The sequence below is a fragment of the Pundamilia nyererei genome, unplaced genomic scaffold, assembly GCF_000239375.1.
Source record: "Pundamilia nyererei isolate P.nyererei 1_Seehausen unplaced genomic scaffold, PunNye1.0 scaffold00066, whole genome shotgun sequence".
Lineage (NCBI taxonomy): Eukaryota > Metazoa > Chordata > Actinopteri > Cichliformes > Cichlidae > Pundamilia > Pundamilia nyererei.
The window spans coordinates 2652686-2674382 of NW_005187467.1; the positions used below are offsets into that span (position 1 = coordinate 2652686).

At 36.6% G+C, this 21697-nt stretch overlaps 1 protein-coding gene across 2 annotated transcripts; it reads left to right on the plus strand.

Moving 5' to 3' along the window:
- Positions 1 to 299: 299 nt before the first annotated feature.
- On the plus strand, positions 300 to 12080 carry postnb (periostin, osteoblast specific factor b). Of its 2 annotated transcripts, XM_005736010.1 has the most exons (21): positions 300 to 479; positions 882 to 980; positions 3972 to 4036; positions 4235 to 4392; positions 4471 to 4635; positions 4715 to 4861; positions 5058 to 5199; positions 5917 to 6129; positions 6261 to 6395; positions 7054 to 7202; positions 7347 to 7483; positions 7673 to 7803; positions 7911 to 8041; positions 8358 to 8460; positions 8557 to 8624; positions 8914 to 8959; positions 9862 to 10038; positions 10112 to 10159; positions 10477 to 10551; positions 10645 to 10683; positions 11645 to 12080. In XM_005736010.1, the coding sequence occupies exons 1-21, from the start codon at positions 361 to 363 to the stop codon at positions 11671 to 11673; spliced, it is 2376 nt and encodes a 791-aa protein (XP_005736067.1). In that variant the 5' UTR covers positions 300 to 360; the 3' UTR covers positions 11674 to 12080. The 2 variants fall into 2 exon arrangements, with proteins under 2 accessions (XP_005736067.1, XP_013767025.1); XM_013911571.1 differs by lacking the exon at positions 10645 to 10683.
- Positions 12081 to 21697: the final 9617 nt, after the last annotated feature.

The window sequence follows — 21697 nt, forward strand, 5'->3', positions numbered from 1 at the left end:
TGTTTATGGAAATTATTTTGTGGCAAATGTGCACATTCAAATTTAGACAAGGAATCAAAAAGGTTAATTTGAAAAAATGGTAAAACTGCTAACAATCAAAAATTGTCTCGCTATTTTAAAAATGCTTTTCCTTGATCAGTTAATATTAAAAAAAAAAGATTGCAATCCTTGATTATAAATGGTAAAGCCCAGTGTATGTTTTAAGTCATATGGGGTTTTTTTTTAAGTGCTGGGTGGTCCATGCATGTACAAAAAAAATTGCCATCCTCCTAGGGTGGGTGAGACTTGTGGAATATAAACTCCTGCTCTCCGTCTGCTCCCACTACTCTGGGTCTGGGTGGGCTAGCGAAGGAATCAGGGATGAAGCTCCTTTTTGTGGTTGCCTGTGCACTTTTTGTGCTCTGTACATTTGATAATGCTGACTCCTCAGCTTATGACAAAATTGTTGCCCACAGCAGGATCAGAGCCAGAAAAGAAGGGTAAGCTCATCTATATATATTGTTTTGCTCTTTTTTGTGCATGCATGAACATTGAACAGTTGTTATCATTTCTGCACATTTGTATATTGTATAACTCTATAAGTTCCAACTATTTCAACAATATTAATTGTGTATTGTTTTTGAAGGGTATCTAAAATCTTGCATTTCACTTAGGACATGTTTAATCCAGCATGTGTCGTTATCACTATTCATATTTAACTGTCTGGCTTCAAAAGCAGCAGTAGTATTTGCCAAATAATTATTCATGCTTGACGGCCTGATGTCTTATCCATCTGGGCTGTTAAATAATCCTTTACACGTGAATAATTTCATAGATTCCTACTGATGTTTTACTTGCTGACTAATTCTTCATCACATTTTTTGGTATAAATTCTCATTTAGACCCAATGTCTGCGCCCTCCAGCAAGTCATGGGAACCAAGAAGAAATACTTTAGCACTTGCCGTAACTGGTACAGAGGGTCCATCTGTGGAAAGAAAGCGTGAGTGCTTGTTTTGTGTATCCAACAGGAAAAACTGTACCTCCAGTTCAAACAAATACATTCACTCAGCAGTTATGTGGGCTTACTGTTCTCTTTATTTTCTTTTCCCATTTCTTCTACTCCACCCCCACTCAACTCCCTCACCCCACCCCCTCCAACATGCGCATGCAAACACACACACACACACACACACACACATCACCCCCTGCCCTCATTTTTCATGGAAACTCGGATGTTTCCACAGAGATAGACATCTGTTATCTTACTTTGAATTACATTACCACTTAAAATGAAAAACACATTTATAGATCCAGCCTTTAAACTCTTTCTTTAGAAAACAGTCCAGTTTGATCCTAAACTAAAAGTTAGGGTTCTCATAACTTGAGCAGTCGGTTGATGTTGGATGCCACAGTGGTGAACCACTGATTCCAGGATATGATGTGGCTGCAAAATGTTGACTGTATTCTTGAATGGAAAAGGTTAGCTCAGCCATTATAAGAAACCTCTTTATTGGTTTTATTCCAGCAATCTCAGCAGTTTTAGTTTAAACATGAATCAAGTTTGTGGCTATTAACAGACCCTTTTACTCTTTTTCTTCCTGTCACACACATATACATACATACAGCACTCACACTGAGTTTGCCCTCAGTGCTTGACTGAGTCATGCTTTGCACTCTAAATAGGCTCAGTTCTTCATGATGAATACCCTCTGCTCACTGAAATCGGCAAATGATAAGGTTGAAAACAGTCAAAATATTGTGTTTTAGCGGAAGTCTGACAAGAAACTATATAATCAATGAAAAGTTGGATGGGCTAAAGCTGCAGTTAAAGCTGACTGGTTTACTCATTTAAACCTGTTACAGTCTTCTAAATTAAATAAGTCAACTTCAGTTTGAGTTAGACTTTTCTCCCATAGAAGAGAACTAGATAATCTGGTCGAATATAAATAAATTGAGCTTCTTCTTTTTTTAAAGTACGAGTTACATGATTGAGGAGGCCAAGTCTCTTGGATCCATTAACTGCATCCGATTTTATTACCTTCTCCAACCAAGCCTGTTGCTCCTCCCATCATTCCTCCTACCCTGTCTTCCATAAATCCCCCAGATGTTAGTAGTCCTCCAGCATTAGAGCAAAACATTTATGTCAGTTATAACTTTCAGAAGTGCTTTATTAAAACTGCAAAATGATTTTGTTTACCAGCTCTAAATTTTGCTTGTAGGTGAGAACATGTGCGTTTTAAGCTAAAATGTCACCAGTGCCTTTTGTGATCATTTGAAGAACTTCAGGGTAACTAGCTCACCAAGATAATCAAAGACAGTGAGACCTGAATAGAACTTTTCCATTTATGGCAGTTGGTGCTCAGCCTAACTTTATCTAGCCAGTCAAAGTGTTTGTCTTCACCCTCTGAGAGAATATTCTCTGCCAGAGCAGGTCCGCCTCTAAAGAAGCTTTATATTAACAAACCTTCAGAATCCAGGCTAAAAGAAATTTGGTGGGTTTAATTGAAATTACGCTTCATGGACGATACAAAACGACAAATTTTTGTGTCGTCCATGAAGTACTTACATTACTTTTGAAGAGATGCTGATAAATCAAAAGTTTCCAATTCCGTAGCCAGACACATTTCCACAGTGTGGGAAAGCAATGTTACGAGGGTTTTGCTGACTCTGCCTCAATGGGGCTCGTGTGATCTCATCCCAATCCCTGCAACTCTGATGCAGACCAAGAAGCATTGGTCTGTTGGCTGAAACATAATAATCAGATAAGAGCAACAGTAAAGTAAAGTCCAGACTATAAATCATCATCTTACATGCAATTCATCTTGTCACCATGTTGTATAATGTTTCTCACATGTATCCCTTAAAAGCCATAAAACTTGTGTAAATTCAGTCTTTATTGTCTAAATTTTCCTAAACTGTTCTAAACTATTAATGGCAGATTTGACATGCATTTGTCACAGGAATACTGTTGATAGAAATGAACTGCTAAACTTTTGTACTTTAACATCCTTTTTCCTTTAGTTTATTTTTCTTGTATTTGGAATCGGTGTATGCATTGCCAAAAGCAATACTACTTGTTACTATAAACTAACTGCCATGACTTGGAAAAGAAGCAGTTTTCCTACTGTTAGTGTTTATTTTTTCTGACAATTAAAACTGGGCAGTTTACCTCAATGATCTCCCCTGCCAACTCTTGGTGCATATGGCATTGTTTATTCCTCATAGCTATGTCTCTGATGTTTTCATCATCTTGGGAGTCTTTTTACTGTTGAATACTCATTAGGTATTTGCGGTAAAGTAGATATATTCAAATGTCCAGTTTTCCCACAGGAAGAGATAATCCTATAGCTTCAGCATGGTCGAACCTGCTGATGTAAGACATTTTTATGTTGTGCAGCTGCACTTTGAATTTTACTGGTCTTTTCAGGCTATGATCTCAGGCATTTTGGAGAACATGCCGCTGCTCTTCATATGTGTGTCCAACAGCAAATAAAAATGTGTCAAAACATAAATCAAAATGACCATTCTCTCAGTATAAAAGTCTGTTTCAAAAACGTGTATGCTGGCGTCCAGATTAGCTAAACTAAGTCCATCAAATCCATTTTTTATGTTAACCAACATTTTGTAATCTCAGATATAATTACTGATCAGACTTTCAAGACAGACATCTTAATATAAATGTCACATAGAGTTCAGACTAATTCTGTAGCTTAAAAGAGGAGGCCTTGGTGATATAAATCTACTACTGTAATGCTAGCATGAACACAATTAGGTTTTGGCAAAAGCCTTTGGATCACATGGTCTGTTTGGGTAATGCAGAGAATAATGGGTTACATCTGGAAACACTGAAGAAAACAGAAAATCACAGAATGATGATTCAACTAAAAACATAGCAGCAAGAAAAAATACTTTCTTACATGTATTATTATGACTGGTATCTCAAACGTATGTGCAAATCCATATTTTTGATGTGTGTGTTTTTTTCCTGCAGGACTGTGATTTATGAGTGCTGCCCAGGGTATATGAAAATGGATGGCATGCTTGGCTGCCCTGCAGGTATGGCCTGTACTGTTTTGTAGAACAGTTGTAGAACAGCTGTGTTTTAGCTTTGAGATCAGACCAAATAAACTAGAAGCAAGTGCCACAGCATATTGTTGACACGTTTTTTTCCAATCGATCAGTTCAAAGATTGTGTCTTATTTCTGTTTTCAAAAACAACGCTCGACCCTTATTGTGATTTTTTTTCTTTCTTAGTTGCCCCGATTGACCACGTGTATGGCAGTTTGTCTATAGTGAAGGCCTCATCAACCCAAAACTACGCTGACATTTCCAAGCTAAGACCTGAGATTGAGGGACCAGGATCTTTCACCTTCTTTGCTCCCAGCAATGAGGCTTGGGATAATTTGGATACGGTGAGTCAGTACAAAACAAAAAGCTCTGGAAGATCTCCGTCTTTGAGATTTTAACAACTAATTTTTTTCATCTAACAGACAGTGAGGGATGCACTGGTCAGCAACGTCAATATTGAACTATACAACGCTCTTCATTATCATATGGTCAACAAGCGCCTCCTGACCAAAGACTTAAAGAATGGAATAAAAGTCACCTCCATGTACAACGACCTTGATCTCCATATTAACCATTACTCCAATGGGGTGTGTACTCAGTGTTATTTTAACATGTTAGATTAACCATTTGTCAGGGGTATTACACTGAAACAGATGTCGTGTACAGATAGTGACTGTGAACTGCGCCAGGATCATCTACGCCAACCAGATCGCCACAAATGGAGTCGTGCATGTCATCGACCGCGTCATCAGTGCTATTGGAAACACTATTCAAGATGTCATTGAAGTTAACGATGACTTGACAACCCTGAGTGTGAGTACAAGCTTTGGTAGGAGAAAAATGATTAACAACTAAAACTGCAAACCCTGCTGTTAAAGACTTATTGATGTAATACAAGACACTTACAATTACTATTATACAATTATAATGTGAATATTTTCTTTGTATGCTGCTTTGCAGTATAATGAAGTTCACTAAATATAATATTGATGGTGAAATAATCTTCTAGGATCTATTTCAAAATTCTGAGCTTTTGGAGAAACTGGGTCAGCCAGGACATTACACTCTTTTTGCCCCGACCAATGAAGCCTTTGAGCAGCTCGGCATCGATGTGCTGGAAAGAATTCAGAGTGACAAGCAGGCCCTCAAAGGTAAATCAGACTTCTTCAAAGGCTTATTTTTAGTGTTAAGTTAATTGTAGCAGAACGATGTTTACTGATGGAAGTACTGGAAAAGAAATGTAGTGGTTGCTGGGAGTATGGTTGCGCATTGAGCTTCTTCCAATTCAAAACAGATGAAGCCACAATAGATCTGGAGCTTATTTAGCTTTAAAAACTAACTTGAACCAAAAAAATCTTTCTTCTTTCAAGCCAAGCATTAAATTGTGAGTTTGAAAACATATGATGTAACACATAATTTGACATTTTTATGGCCTTTTTTTTACTGCTATATGTATCTTCATAATACTCGTATAATTATCAGTAATATTTGTTGTTGTTTAAAGTGCTGAGATATACATTGTGATTTCTTAAAGAATCAGAATTCAGAATTTCTAAAAGGCTTTCAAGGTAATTAATTATCAATCTAAGCACCAAGAGATAGTAAAAAGTTGTACTTCATCTGTATTTCCTCATGTATATTTGCTGTGCCGTGCTCAGATCAGAACAGTTCCCCACACTAGAGGACCACTGGGATCTAAAGGATATGCAGGTTTCTTGGATATAACCTCCTTGACTTTGGTATAACAAAGGAAAAAACATTAATGTCCCAGTGTATCAGACAAACATCTACTTACACAACTAAATCATATATTAACTCAAATATTTTATTTATTTATTTATTTATTTATTTATTTATTGTTGTTTCAGCTCTTCTGTCTTTCCACCTCCTGGACTCAATCCAGTGCTCTGAGGGTATCCTGGCTGGCACCTCTTATGAGACACTGGAGGGCAACAACATTGAAATTGGCTGTGATGGCGAAAGCTTGACAGTCAATGGCATTAAAATGGTGCGTCAGAAGGACATTGTCACCACCAATGGTGTCATCCACATTATTGACAAAGCACTTGTTCCAGACTCAGGTTAGAGCACCTCTTTGCTTCCTATTCAGGCATGCCTTGTTTATTACGCAATATGTATATCGAAGAATATGTAAATATTTTTTCTATAGTTCATATTCTAAAACCGTCAGGATTTCCTTTACCTCTTTAAGCTAAGCAGGTAATGGAACTGTTGGGAAGTTCCCAGTCAACCTTCAGTGACATGGTGTCTGAGCTGGGCCTTTCTAGTGGCATGAGATCAGATGCAGAGTACACTTTACTGGCTCCATTCAACAGTGTCTTTAGTGGTGAGTCATATACTCCTCATTATACCGCTTGCACTTCCTCTCTTATCCACTCAGCAGGTGGCAATGTCGATTTTTTAAAAATGCTTCAGGGAATTCATGCAAAATCTTAATGTCATATGTGGAAAAAGTAGCCGCTATGCTTCTCATGTTTTAAGAAACAATTAATTGTAGTCAGCTAGGGAAAAATTGTATCTTATTTATATTGATAATCTTTTGTCAGTGGATGTAAAGAATTCCACAATAAGAAAATCTAAAAGTGACTGTTATCAATTAATGTTGTCACATTTATTCTGTGCATTTATCTATTTATTGTCTATCTTGACATAAGACACGTCCAAGAAAATCAGGAAAACTGTGACAGATGATGATGTTTCTTGCTCAATCCATAAAATTTCCCTCTGTCTGTCTGTGAACATGGACCTACAGAGCATTTATCGTCATTTGTAGGACACTATTTGTGGTTTATCTGCAGAACTGCCAGGTCAATGAGTACAGAGTCGACTTTGGTCAAAATATGTCTGTTACTGCTTTAGGGTAATGGTAGTCAAAGTAGTAAGAATACAGTTTTTTGAAGCCAGTGCTTTAAATGTAAATGTATTTTTTTCCTGGTGTAATTAATTTTAAATGAGAATCATAAAACTGTTTCTTTCCTCTGCAGATGAAATAATGTCCATGGATCAGGACTTACTCAAAATTATCCTGGAGAACCACATCTTGAAGAATAAGATTGTTCTGGGACAGCTGTACAATGGCCAGCAGCTGGAGACCATCGGAGGGAAACTTCTTCGGGTCTTCATCTATCGTTCAGTGAGTACTCTTCTCTAAAGATTTGCCCAGTAGTTATAGCTGGAGGCCATTAAAGACTTGTTATAGGCAATAGCCTCAATCAATCTTCAAATCTTTGAGATTTCAAGTTTATTCTCTTTTATTCAACTTGTTTCACATCTGCAGGCTGTGTGCATCGAGAATTCCTGCCTGATACGAGGCAGTAAAGAAGGAAGCAATGGGGCCCTTCATCTCATGAGGACTCTGTTGAAACCTGCAGAAAAAACTATGTATGAGATTCTGACAGAAAACGGAGGGTTCAAGTAAGTACAATGGTAATATAAATGGACTGTGGTCTTAAAAACCAGTATAATACTCAAACCACATCTTGACAATCATTACATTAAATCCACATGGCACATATGGGAATGGGAAAGTGCTGTTGCTGCAATATGTCATCCCTTAGAGGCGTCTACAACAGCCAAGTTACAGTTTTCTTCTCTGCTCTTTAGGATCTTTTTGTCTCTGATGGAAGCTGCTGGCTTGACTGACGTGCTTCGACAGGAGGGAGGCTTTACTCTGTTTGCCCCAAGCGACAAGGCTTTTGCAGGTTTAAGTGAAAGAGACATGGCTGTGTTGAAGAGTAAGTTTACAAGACATTTTTGTCTATTTATTTGTTGGGCAGTAAAAGTCTAGTTAGAAATGCAAAATACAATAATAGCTTATGTGTGTGTCTTTGCTTTATTTCAGAGGACATAAATGCACTCAGAACCATCCTTCTGTATCACATCAATAATGGTATCTTCATTGGCGGTGGTTTGGAGCCTGGGGTGACAAACCTTCTCAAGTCCCTCCAGGGCAGCAACCTTAAAATTGTAGTTGTAGGTATTTTGTGCATCCAGATGGAAACTATATATCTTAATCTATTAAACCTTATACTTCAGATAAATCCCTTTTTTTTCTTTTTCTTTTTTAAATTTAATCGTAAAGAGTTAAGTATTCAGTAAAACTGTTTTATATGGTAGTGTTCATGAATATTGTCTGATTAAAAGTCACTTTGAAACTCAGTGACTCCAGTAAGCTAATGATATTTAATGTGGGACAGAGATTATTCTTCATATTTTAGTATGTGGTTTCATTCACACCCAACACTTTGTGGTTTTCTTGTCTGTAACTGTTTGAAATGGTTGTCCTCAGGCAAACAACACTGTGAAGGTTAATTCTGTTCAAGTCCCTGAGGCTGATATGATGGCCACAAATGGAGTCATTCACTTTGTCAACAAGCTGTTGTATCCTGAAGGTAAAACTTTCATCCAGTTATTGTCTTATAAATCTGTCAAGAAACGTGATAACTGTAAATACTTAATTGCGGTCAACGCCCTGTGCTGTCTTGTAGAAATCCCTATTGGATCCCAGGAACTCCAGATGGTTCTGACGAAGCTCATCTCTTATATTCAATTTAAGGTTAATTTGTTTTTTGTTTTTAAAGTTCCCGAGATGTTGGGTTGGGTCTAGTTTGCAGTTTTTTTATTCTTTATTTAAGTCGTAACAAAATTGTTATAATTCCATGTAAAGTATAAGAAATAGAACATACAATGAAGATTATGCTAGTGGTTATTTTAGTAAAATGGTTCTGATTGAACATTATTGTTGTTAATTATTTATATTTTTCAGCTGAGCTGAGCAATTATATGCTTTATTATGCAGCATAGACATTTAATATGCTTTAACAATTGTATTTACTTTTTTACAGTACATTTCTGGATTCAGATATCAGGAAATCCCCCTTACATTTTTGAGTAAGTAGTTTGCATGTTTCACTGTCATTAATAACTCTGTATTTCCTGTTGTTATTATAGAGGACTGTCACTTGTGTCATTCAGGAAAGTATAGTAATGGTGATTAAAGAATATCAACATCATTTGATTCCTAATCAGTGAAGTATGACCAGTTATATTTAATAAAACTGTTGCAAGCACAAAACTGAGGAATTTCAAAAGACCAGTGGAAAAAAATAAAAACAATATATTCCTCATCTAATGACAACTGTAATATTTGATTATGACTGCTGATCTAGCTACCACATTCTGCTAACTGTTCAATGCCCCCATCCTGAGGCACTCACACAATACCTGTCAATGCCTGAGAAGAAAAAAAAACATTAGGCAGTTAGCTAAGATTAGCATTCATTAATCCATTGACATTTCTTCTTTCCACTTGCCATAAATTGTTTGGTATCACTCCATTTCCATTAAGGTAGTCAAGATGGTGAACAGTGAGGGCAGGGAGGGTACAGTGTACATTAAAAACTATGGGAATCTTTATGAGATTACCAACCAGGAATTCACAGTGCACTTTATGTAGCCAAACTTGTCAGTTTACATGCAGTCATGCACTGAAAGCTAGTTAATTACAAATTTTGAAACACAGTATTTAGATATCACTGACATAATAGTCACATGTATTTAAAATAAAGCTGTGCTAAAGCAAATCATAAAGCTGTAGAAAATTATAACACAATTGTATTAGTAGATATCCTTTGATTAGGAATCGCCTTTTCTTTCATGGAAATTTTTCACTGAAACTATTTTTTGTGTGTGTTGGCTGTACAGAAGTTGATCAGTATACAATGCTGTGCACTCTTGATTTCAGTGTAGTAAAACATGGCTTCTTTGCTTTTTTACACTTCCTGGGGTAAAAGAAGTGACAAGGGTCATTCAAAGGGAACCCATCAAAAAAACGGTTACCAGGGTGATTGAAAAGCAGAAACCCATCCAAAAGGTTACCAGGGTGATTGAAACGCAGAACCCCGTCCAAAAGGTTACCAGGGTGATTGAAAGGCAGAACCCCGTCCAAAAGGTTACCAGGGTTGTCTCTGGTAAGTATTTCTTAAGTGTAAAACACAATCATATGACTTGATATTAAGAACTCACAAATGTTGTTGTTTCCAGGGCCTCAATACTCAGTCAGCACTGGTACCAGCAACATTGATCTGGAAGGTCAGTGAAATGCTTTGGAAACTTAAAAATAAGGATTGTTTGTGTGATTATTAATTAATAATATTAATAAATTATTGTTAGATTTGATTTTAGATTAGATTAGAGCTCTCTGAATTTAGCTATCACAAATAAAATAATATAGAATATAATAAAGATAATTTATACACACATCATAGGTGACTTTTAAATACATATAATAGACTTTAAATCTTATTAAACAGTATTTAGTTAGAATTTATGTGTTATTACGCTTATCTAATGTATTTTTTGCCAAATATTCTAGCATCACTTTAAAGATACTTTCATTTTTCCATCAGGAGTCGATCTTTCAGAAGTTTCCACCATTGAAGCGAGCGATCTTGACACATCAAGGCTTACCAAAATAATCCAAAGTGAGTTTTTTTTCCCCAAGTCTCTAGGAAGTGGAAAGCAGGAAAATAATTCAGAAATAATGTGTGATTTGTGTGTTTGTTTTGCCTTTATAGAAGGCAGTTCCAGAGGAAATAATCCCAGAAGAGTTATAGGTAAAAAATAAAGAAAGAAAGAAGAAGAAGAAGGAAAAAGAAATAGAAAGAAAGACAGAGAGAAATGAGACCTGGAATTGTAATTAATGCAGCACAGTGTGAGATAGTTTAGACTGTCACTTTAAGACTTTGGCTTCAATTATGCTCCATTCTCTTCCTGTACCATATGTCCAACACATCCCTGCTATCACTTTGGTACCTACAGGAATAGCTTGACATTTTGGGAAATCTGCTTACACTACTCACTCTTTGTTGAGAGTTTGATAAGAAAACTGATAACACTCTCATTTATGGATTGAGAGAGCCAGCAGCCCATTAGCTTAGTTCAACACAGACAGAAGAGATGGCTGGCAATCACACTGTAATGCCAAGAAAATATAGTCCTGCACAAAGCCTTCTGTAAAACCACGTGCTGTTTCAGAATACCGATTTTTTATAGATTAAACAGATGACAAATCATTAACTGGTGCTGGTACAGACCCAGGCTAGTTATTTCCGGGTTTGTGCTTAGTTAAGCCAGCTGCTATAGCTTCATTTTTGTCTTGTGCATACAGTAATGGTATCAGTCTTCTCATCTAACTTTCAACAAGAAAGATGCAAATACAATTCCCCAAAAATCAACATTCCTTTATTCCAGCTGCAGTCTCTTTGCTCATCTGCTGTCATGCTTGCTGCCACAATGCTCTCCTCAAAAGCTATGCAGAAATGTGTTGCTTCAGTGGCTGTTATACAACATTTTGTGAGACCCACATCCAGTCAGCATCCATCTGTATAGTTTCTGAGACTATACACTTCCCAAGAGGGGAAGTCATCATCATCACTCCTGCTCCATGTGCTTGATGTTTCCATCTGGGCAGTGATGAGAGTTTGGATGCCAAACTTCAGCACAGTATATCTTTTAGACTTCGACAACAATCTAATCCACACGACTGACAAATATTTATTGATCTCTTTTTTCCAGCTGGCAGCAGGAGGAGGGGAAGGGACTGAGCACAAGCTGATGAGAACACCTCCTGGCTAAAAGCCGAAAGAGACGTCAAACCCAGATTTTAAAGTTGGTGTTTTAATACAAGGGCTGTGCCTAAAATTCATACTGTAATAGGTATACCTGACAAAAAAAACTACTCTCATAAACACTTTAATGGTGCTTTGAATGTATATAAAGCAAGTTCACATGAATATTTCAGCATGATTTTAAATACACAGAAAGTCAAAGCAGCTATAGGATAGTCTGAATGCATTCATTCATTAGATTTACAATAAAATACTTCAATTTTGAGCTTCTCTATGACTTTGCTTAACGCAAAGAGGTTAAAAGCTGCCTGAAAAATTTCAAAATCTAAGCATGATAAAGATAAAAAAAAAAAAAAAAAAAAACATGTTTTCTGACTTTAACTGTATTTTTTTTCTCTGTATATTGTTTAAATTGTAATGTAAATTTGTCTCTCTCTCTATCATTTGGAATGATGTAGCTGAATGCTTTTGGCTTTGCCTTCTATTTTCCAAACATCTTCCAATAAAAAGCTTTTGTTGAGATAAATATGCCTGTTTGAACAGGGCATTAGTGGAGATTGTGTCATTTTGAAGTCTTTGCAAAATTCTTAAATGGTAAGTTTTGTTTCATTGAGATGTTAAAACTAAATTTGTGCTTGGAAAAAAATTCTTTACTCCACAAAAGTTTGACCATAATATTAAAGTGAAAACAGTACACAAATAACATAACTTTTTTTAAGTATGCTAATTCTGCTTTTGTTAGCCTGTTAAATGTTTAACATTATGATGGTCCTACTCAGAGAAAAATGTATAGCTTTGAAAATGTTTTGCCACTTGATATAGGATTTTATCTAGTGAGTAACTGCAAGCTTCTTTTGTTATTTTAATTTTATAATGTGCCAGCTGTTTTCAATGAGTGACATATCCAGACACAGGACCAACAGATTAGCACCTTTATTAGAGTCATGCTCCTCTATATGCTTGTATTATGGCAGTATGGGTAGCAGCATTTCTTCTACCAAAATTTGATTGTTGTTCAGCTTTAATGCTTTTCATACATTTTGGAAATGCTACTAAGCAGTGATTTCAAAAATATTTACACAAATTATGCCATAATGTAATGTACTCAATTATAGCCATTTGATGGCGTTTTTCACATTTGTGACTGTTGCTGACCCTTTGCCAAATTAACTTTATTAAATGTGAGATTGCCTGTGGATGTGTGCTTTATATTTACTTAACTTTTCCAGTATTTTTTCGAAAATATTTTGCTCACTATAAATTCATAGTAGTATTTTTTAGTTTAATAGTGACCTAAAAGAGGGTTTAAAAGAGTTGTAAAGTCAGTCCAACTCATTGGAAACAGAACTGTAGATACCAAAACCTATGAGTCATTCCTTTCAGTGGTTTAGCCATGCATCTGCCAGTTTAAAAGGATCCAGGCAGTTTGGATTCTGTACAAAATAAACATCAAAATTGGTTTTAAAAAATAACTGCATTATCCTCATTTTCAAGAAGAGTCAACTGCCTTTACTCATAAAAAAAAAGTCTAACTAAAAAACTACAAATAATTTATGAAAACTACAAAATATGATGAAAAAATAAATTGTAACATTTGCATCAATTGCAAATTACTTACATTTCATTTCAAAATGCATTGCCGAATTTCATTTGTCAAAAGAATATGTAAGTAACATGTGTTTTTTTATGTGTGAATGCAGCTGAGATACTTCCCTGAGGTTACAGGGACATTATGTTTGCTGTTATGTACAGATATTTGGGTCAGCACCAGCTTCTGCATTATTGTTTCATGAGAAAAATTCCTCAGTGCAGTTTATGGCTTCTTGGATACACTAAAACGGTTTAAAACCTCAAGCAGCCAAGAAACTTTTGCAACACACAAAACAGACATGGCAAAATATAAAACGTTTTGTTTTTTTTCTTATCTGTTATTTCACATCAGAAATCATTTACAGGAATCGTCAACAAGCTTTGGTGATCCAGGCAGCTGGTTCACATGGGCTGATATGATGAAATCATACAAATAATCAGTGTTTTGCCATTTATATGTTGTTTTCCCCAAAACATCCCTAATGACAGCCCACGTGACGCATCACAACTGCTCATGCAGTCAGTAGCTTGTGGAAAATCAAAAATAATATTTGTCTACCAAGCAAAGAAGCACAAATAATATCTTAGTATTTTCTGTAGAGCGAGACCTGCACCATATGGCCTAAAACCTGCTCACATCTGTACTCTGTGGCTGTTTTAACAAGTAATGAACTGTCAAAAGCTCAATTGCATTGAAGTAGAACTGTGAGGCAACTTTTTATACCTCTAATTATAGATGACAGGTTTCATTACTGAATATTTGACAGGATTGCTTGCACTATAGAAGCTGCTCACTTGTGTCGGCTTGCTACATTTTTCTTACCTAATAGAAATTAAACACATTTTTAGTTCACATTGTTGATGCTGTTTCTTTCAGCATATTGAAAGAAATACAAAGCACCTTCATTTTCTGTTTGATAAGTTTGTGTTATTTACAAAGGGATTAAAACTGAATGTCTCAAATTCAGCAGTGCTGAAACATACCTCTGCAGCACATTTTAGGTACCGTGTGGGATTATGTTGATATTATCTTCATGGATTTCAGCCATAAAAAAGAAACCATTTATTTTTTACATCTAAAATAAAAAACATTAAAAAAAACATTTTATCTATTTCTATTTTATCTAGAAAGTGTAACCTACAGTAACATGCAAACCTAGCTACAGATAAAGTTTAATACATTCTGCAGTCAGACTCACAGTGGGCACTATTTTATACATTTACAACTTCTTCTGAAAACATCTGGTGCGGGATCATGTTACTTTTCCATTTGCCTTGTGATTTTCCATGCTCTCTTCAGCAGCGATCTACCAATCAATTATTTGGTCATTTATAAGACCGTTCTTGTCAATAACAACAGTCTCCAATTTCACTTGACTTAGTACAACAGTTTCCACTGCTCATCACCAAAAAGCAACTGTCTTCTCATCTATAAACAAAACAACAGAGTTGGCAAATGCATGTGCAGCATCCCTTTAATAAGCTTTCAGACACTTGTACCTAGTTTTGTTGTGTTGACTTTTATCAGATTCTCCTAATAACATGGGTCATCTGTGCTTGAAATAAACCAGCATTTGAAGGTGCATCAGGCTACAAATTTTGAACACCATTTTTAAACTTTTTTCTTTTTCCGTTGTTTAAAAGTTTTTTCTTTAGCTGTTATTATCATATTTTACTTTACTAATCAGGGCTTATCGATTTTTAATGATCGCAGAACTGCAGAGACATTAGTATTTAAGATGTAACAATAATACAATGAAATGTATATGACAAACCCTATCTGACCAATAAATGTAGAATCTAATGGAAAGTTTCTCTCAGTTTTAACTGATCCCCATCAGCCACTCTACCAAAATAACACTCCAGTCCAGCAAATGTGCATATCAGAGGTTGCCTGGATGCAGCTGCATGAAAGCAGCACTGGCTCCAACAAGCTGTCATATTTCTGGAACACTGGATGTGTTTGATGAAGTTCAACTGCAGCCCCATCGTGTATAGACTTGGCCCTCACAAAGTACAATTTAAAGGTATTCACATGAGATTCCGAGTACAGGTGAGCATTATGTACAAAATACAATCATAGTTTCTTCATTGTGTTTTGCATTTTATTTTATTTTTACCTTGTATGGTCACAAAACTAAGACTATTAAGCCCAACAGTAATGTAGGTCATCTAAGGCTTAGCGCACAGTGACTTATTTTCCATCTTTGCGGTATATTTCATAAAGAAAAGCAGATTCAGAAGTTACATAATCATTCATTCTCTGACAGACAACCAGGAATAATTGCCAAAACAACATAAATTGAGCACAGTTATAATTTTCTGTAAATTTAAATCAGACGGTTTTGTGAGAATCTTTTTCCAAGAGTTTTATTTGCTCTCTTGCTTCACAAGATAGTGTTTTTCTCAAAATGTATGTTACATAAGTATGCTTTTGAGAACTTCCAAACCCACATGTCTTTAATTAGAACTTAGTTTTAATTATCCATAAATTTAAAAACAAAAACAGCTTTAATTTACACAACAACATAGTTATCAGTGTTAATGACATTTCGATGGATCCAATCTTATATTCATGTCTGTTCACAAGCAAATTGTGTTTGATGATGAATGCCAAGGTTTCACATAATACCCTGTCTGGCCAAAAGATGCATGAGAATAACATTATAGTACATTGTAAAAGAACAGATTTCACATAGAATGAACACTTGAAACTTCCATAAATGCCATTGTTTTGTTTCTTTCTCCCCACTTTAATGTAATTCAGCTGCAGGAGTCAGTTCTAAAAGCTTTATCTGCTCATAATTAAATAGCAGACACGCACAGACTAATGAACATAGTTGAATATGTACCACAAGACTTTTAACAATTGGATTCTTAAAGGTTTTTTTAAAGAACTAAATATATTTTAAGAGCTAAGTAATAATGTTAATAAGAAAAAGCCCACAAAAAAGTTTGATATAACTACATCAAATATCAGATGTATAACTATAAGGTAAGGCTATGGTAATGCTAAATGTCCACAAAATCGGGATATTTATTAAGTGCAAAGCAGTAGCTATTTAAATTGTATAACATGAGTTCAAGGAAATATTGTTTCTGGGGAATTACTCATGTTACTAAGGGTGTGCTTTGAAATGTTAAAACTGGATACAAAATGGGCCAATGTCATTCCAAATAGCAACATAGTTTTTCACTTGGCCCAAAGACATTGCACTTTTGAACTGAATGAGGAAAAATCTGGCACTGAACACTCACAGATGTCTTGGTTAAAGAAATCCCCTCGAATATAATTACACAAATCTCTTTACACAGAGGCAATAACATTAGAATTTGGCTACAGATGCACCATATACGCACTATACCTGCTTTTATATTTTATTACTGCAAAACACTGCAGTAAAGAGAAAGACTTTAGAAAACTTGAATAAAACATAAAAAAGCAATAAAGGCATAAAAAATTGTCGCCACTGTGGTATCACTCAGTTTTGAGTTTGGCAGTTTGGCTGAAAAGTGTTGATTGCTGTTATCGTTGTTGTCATTTTTAAAGGACATTGACATATGGTAAGATGACAGCTCTCTTGCGGATAAGAAAGAGATCTAAAGAGACTCATAAAAACTGCATAAAACATTAACAAAAACACAGCTACCTGCTCTTGATGATGCATACATATCAAGCTGCCTGCAGAAAGTAGACTGAAAGCTAAAGGCTGCAACTCAACATGCCTATCATCTGTTTAAATGCTTGCCCTCAGGCAAATGTTCTAGGTCCAAAGCAAGCACTACACAATGAAGAAATATTTTTTATGCCAAATTCATCTGGGAACTCTGACATCAAACAAAATAAATCAATAACACGCTATGTCAATCTAAACCTGGTGCAATACTATTCATTTTTAATTCTATACAAATTTTGGTACACAAGTGCAATATTTTTAAGAAACAACTCTGACCAGTTTCACTTTCTTAAGCACATCTGAATGTCTACCTGTGTATGTATGTATGTGTATTTTTTAAAATAAGATATCTGTATGTACCTAAGTTCTGTTTCTCAGTAGTTCTATCAATAGTTCTAACAAGCTAGCTTGATTTGCAAGGTATACCCATAATCCATTAGATGCTAAGTCAGATGCTAATTCAAGCTAGCAAAAACAGGCTTAAACAAAAATTCAGGTTACTTACCAGAAAATCTGAACAGCCAGCTCTTTGGAGCTTCTCTCAGTACAGCTGAAGACTATCCACAAAATAATTCTCAACTGTTTAATATTACTGGCATGTAAATTGATCCTGAAAGGTGAAAAGCAAGCGGCAACTGGTTGCACAGAAGTCTGGAAAAACAGCCTTTGGTTCCCTTGCTCTATAATCTCAATACTGACCAGAAAATCATAAACTACTGCTGACTTTTTTGGTATTAGTCCCTAATATTAAATCTTATTGAAGATATCACAAGTAAAAACAGATGCAGTCAAATTAGCCAACATGATAGCAGCTGCTGCACCATAAACTGCAGTACCAGCAATAACTAGTGACCAGGCCTTACAGTCATAGGAGAGAAGGGTAACATCTCCTGGGTCTAGGAGCGGCTTGCCCCTCTGTTTGGGGAGTGTGACTGTCTGTGTAGTGTCTATTTGTGTCTGTCTACACGTTGGGTGAGTGCCGAGTATTTGGTTGTGTATATGGGGGTGGGAATGCACCCCTGTTCGTCTGTGTCTATATGTCAAGTTGGGTCTTAGACTCAACCTCTCTGGGTACATCTCAGGCCCTCCTAAGTATGGAGGCCTATCTCCCCTCACCACACTCCCTGCCAGCGGCTGATGCCCTCAGACGTTGGTGTGTTGGTGGTTCTTGTCGACTGGGGCTGGGCGCTCATGTATGTACTGGCTCACTCCTGGTGGCCGATTGGCGGGGCCTGGGGCCTGTGGCCCGGCTGGGCCCCTTCCGGGGGTTGGGGTGCCCTCAGGCCTCTGGCCTCTGGGCCTGAAGCTCGGTCCTCTCTGGCACAGCTGGCTGCCGGCAGAGCCCGCGGGCACGCCACTGCAACCCCCTCTGGCCTCTGCTCTGTAGCTGCTAAGTGACCTCTCGTTTGGGGCTCTACTCAGCTCTTCCCAGGAGGGTGGCACGGTTCCCCCCCTTTTGGTGGTCCTCCTCGGGTCCTCGTACTCTGGGGCCTCTGGATGTCTGGGGCCTGGATCTCCTCCATACCTGCTTCATACCCTGGTGGACGGGGCTATGGCTCCCCACACTCCCTAGCAGATCGTTACATGGAGAAACCATTGGAATACAAGCATGCTGATTCACATAGGTATGCACACAGGTGTACACACGGGTGTTCACAGACACGGACTACACCTTTCTTGGCTGCTGCCTCAAAGCACATCGTGCGCTGTCTATCTTGCGTGCTGCACAATAGCGTTTAATATTTAGTATCTACTGTTATACTGCTAGTTAGTTTAGTGATGGTGCTGTATTTATTACGTTGCTCTTTTATTTTTTGTTTGCTTTCTCTTCTGTTTTTTTCTCCATACAGGTGATCCAGGTGTTTTGTTTGTTTTTCTTTCTTTCTTCCCCCCTTTCTCACCATCTCTTCTCCCCTCTGTTTTTCTTTCTCTCCCTCTCTTTCTTTCATTCTTTCTCAATGTCCTATACCCCAGTCATGTCTGTCCCATTTGTAGCAACCAGAAATAAAATAAATACATAATTATAATAAAGGTCAATCAAAAGGTCAATCAAATGGACCAATATGGCAAGGCCATGATGATCCACTTGGTAAAATAAATCCGCTTGGCATCTTTCTTGGCCTTAAGACAACAATTCTGATGGCTAAAGATCCAAACGGGACACAAAAAAAAAAGAAAAAAAGAAGAAAAAAAGAAGCAATAGCTCACTTCAAAAATAAGGTATTACAGGACATTTATGGTACTGGATTAAAGACCTAAATCACATAATAGAGGTATTTGATGCTTGACAAAATACAGTTGTGTCTGAATGACACGTCTTTCTTGTTTTTTTCTTTTTTTTTTCTTTTTTAAAAATGTTGCCTCTTTACACAACCACAGTGGATTTTAAATGGCAGTCAAGATTAGACTGAAGTGAAAACTTCCAGCTTTATTCAAGGATTTGTATTAACTGATGTGACTGCATATAATAACTGACTGGAAGCGACTTCGCAGTGTAAATGGATAATGACCCACAAATATACTGGAAAAGCGAAAAGTTTCTCAAGGCAAAGAAGGCAATGCCAAAGATTTCAACCCAGCAGGTCATAATCTATAGTTACTCAAGACACAACTGAAGGTAGACATCTACGAAACAGCAACAGCTGGAGATGAAGTGAAGTCCTAAGAAAGCATCTCAAAAGAGAAATCATTAGATTTTTGCCCATGGATTCTGGACTGGACTGGACTTATATTTGTTTGTCCAATTAATTTTGAGCCTTTGAAAATGAGGGACATAAAAATGGATGTAATTGCTAAACAATAAATTGAAATGAAACTGAAAGTCTGCTTGTCAGGCGCATCTTGGCTGTTTGATTTATAATACACTGTGGTGGCGTATGGAGACCAACTGAGAAAATATTGTTGTTGTTAAAAAATGTATGGGCTTAACTATATAAGAAATGGTCTTCAGTTCAGTGGTCTGTAACTATACTACTTTTTCAAAAATCTTTCTAGTTAGCGAGACAGATATTATATTTTATGCACATTTTGGTTGTTTTCATTGTTTTCATTATGCCTTAATCAGTTTCATGTGTGTGACTGAATATTTATAGTAGAATTACTAACTGGGCGTGCAAATCATTGTAATGATTAGGTGGCAATTAGACAACCTGAGGATATACAAGTATTTCACACACAAAAACACACACAGTTCCTTGGAATTGCAAATTAAGTGTGTTTATGGGCAGTTCATTTTGTCCTATTCAGAGAAAAATCTGGATTTTTTTTTCTAAATTTCAATGCAGTTCACTTAATAATGTAATAATGTAATAAATGTTTTTCAGAGATGTTGTTGTGACATTCATAGATTCTTTTAGCACTGAATTGGCATTTAGTATCTACACGTGAAAAAGAAAAAGTAAAACAAAACTTTTTGACTAGTTTGACCAAAGGCAGCTGTAATCTCATGGGGGTTTTTTTCCCCCCAAATGTCATAGTTGGCTTTGTGCACAAGGATCAAAAGAATGAACCACTTTCTGCATAGTTTATCCAACACTGGCAGGTGGACACAGGAGATCTGGTAAACAAGAACTCTGACATCCGGTGATTAGTTTATTCTCTTCGTTTTACTGAAACATCACTGAAAAACGTTGTCAGTACATTTTGTTTCTGGAGGGGTTTCAGCAGTGCATGAACTCACTATACATTTGACCTTGTTCACTGTTTCTGATTTACAACCTGGCAGCAGACCTGAGGATATTCATCATTCTTCTTCAAAGCAGCTCATCACATTGAAGTCCAGCACCTTTCATTACCTGGGCCAACCCAAATATTGTGAAATGCCCTAGTTTTCATGAGCTTTGGCTTGCAGAAGAGCTTCCATGCATGATAAAATAAGGATATTAACTCTTTCATACTGACTACATTGTGAATGGGATAACACTTTTAGCCTATACTGTACAATAGGAAATTTTACATTTCCCAAAATTAAAAGGAATGGTCTTTCCTCCATGTAACACTAAGCATCGTTTCTGTATTTTTGGAACCTACAAACCTAGGGACAGTGTGAACTTACAAACACATTAAAATGTTTTATATTGCTACTTTAAATACCAACAACAAATTGTCTTAATAGAAGTTTATAAAATCTGTTATGACTGATGCTACAATTGTGTTTTCCTGTGGAACACAAGCTCTAAACACTGCACAGCTGTTTAACACTCTTTGTTTTATTTCTCTTAGCGTTAGTGACAGCTTTGAGCTTTAAGCCTTTGCTGCTATGAGGCAAACTCAAAATGCAGACTATAACCCTGACCAGGTTTGCACGGTGATCTTGAGATCTTAAAGTACAACAAATTAAGATACCATTCAACAATTATACCTCCTTCCAGACTGTATTTTGGATTGGATTATTACGGAGCCCCCCAGGGGACATGGGAGAAAAAAATTAGGGAGGAAAAAAAAAATTAGGGAGAAAAAAAAAAATTAGGGAGAAAAAAAAAATTAAGACGGACTTTTGCGAGATCTCGCAAAACTCCAACAATGGCGGCAGCTACTTAGTTGTAATATTACTGTTTCTGGGTCACAAAATACACTTTTAAGATATTTTGAGGCGTGAATGTAGTTGTGTAAACGTCAGATACCTGCTCGGTTTACAAGACATAACATATTTGCAATGTTCTTGGAGATCTGACACCCACTAGCTCGAAGCTAACGGGAGGTCGAGACCTACTACAGCCGGGAGGAACACCGCT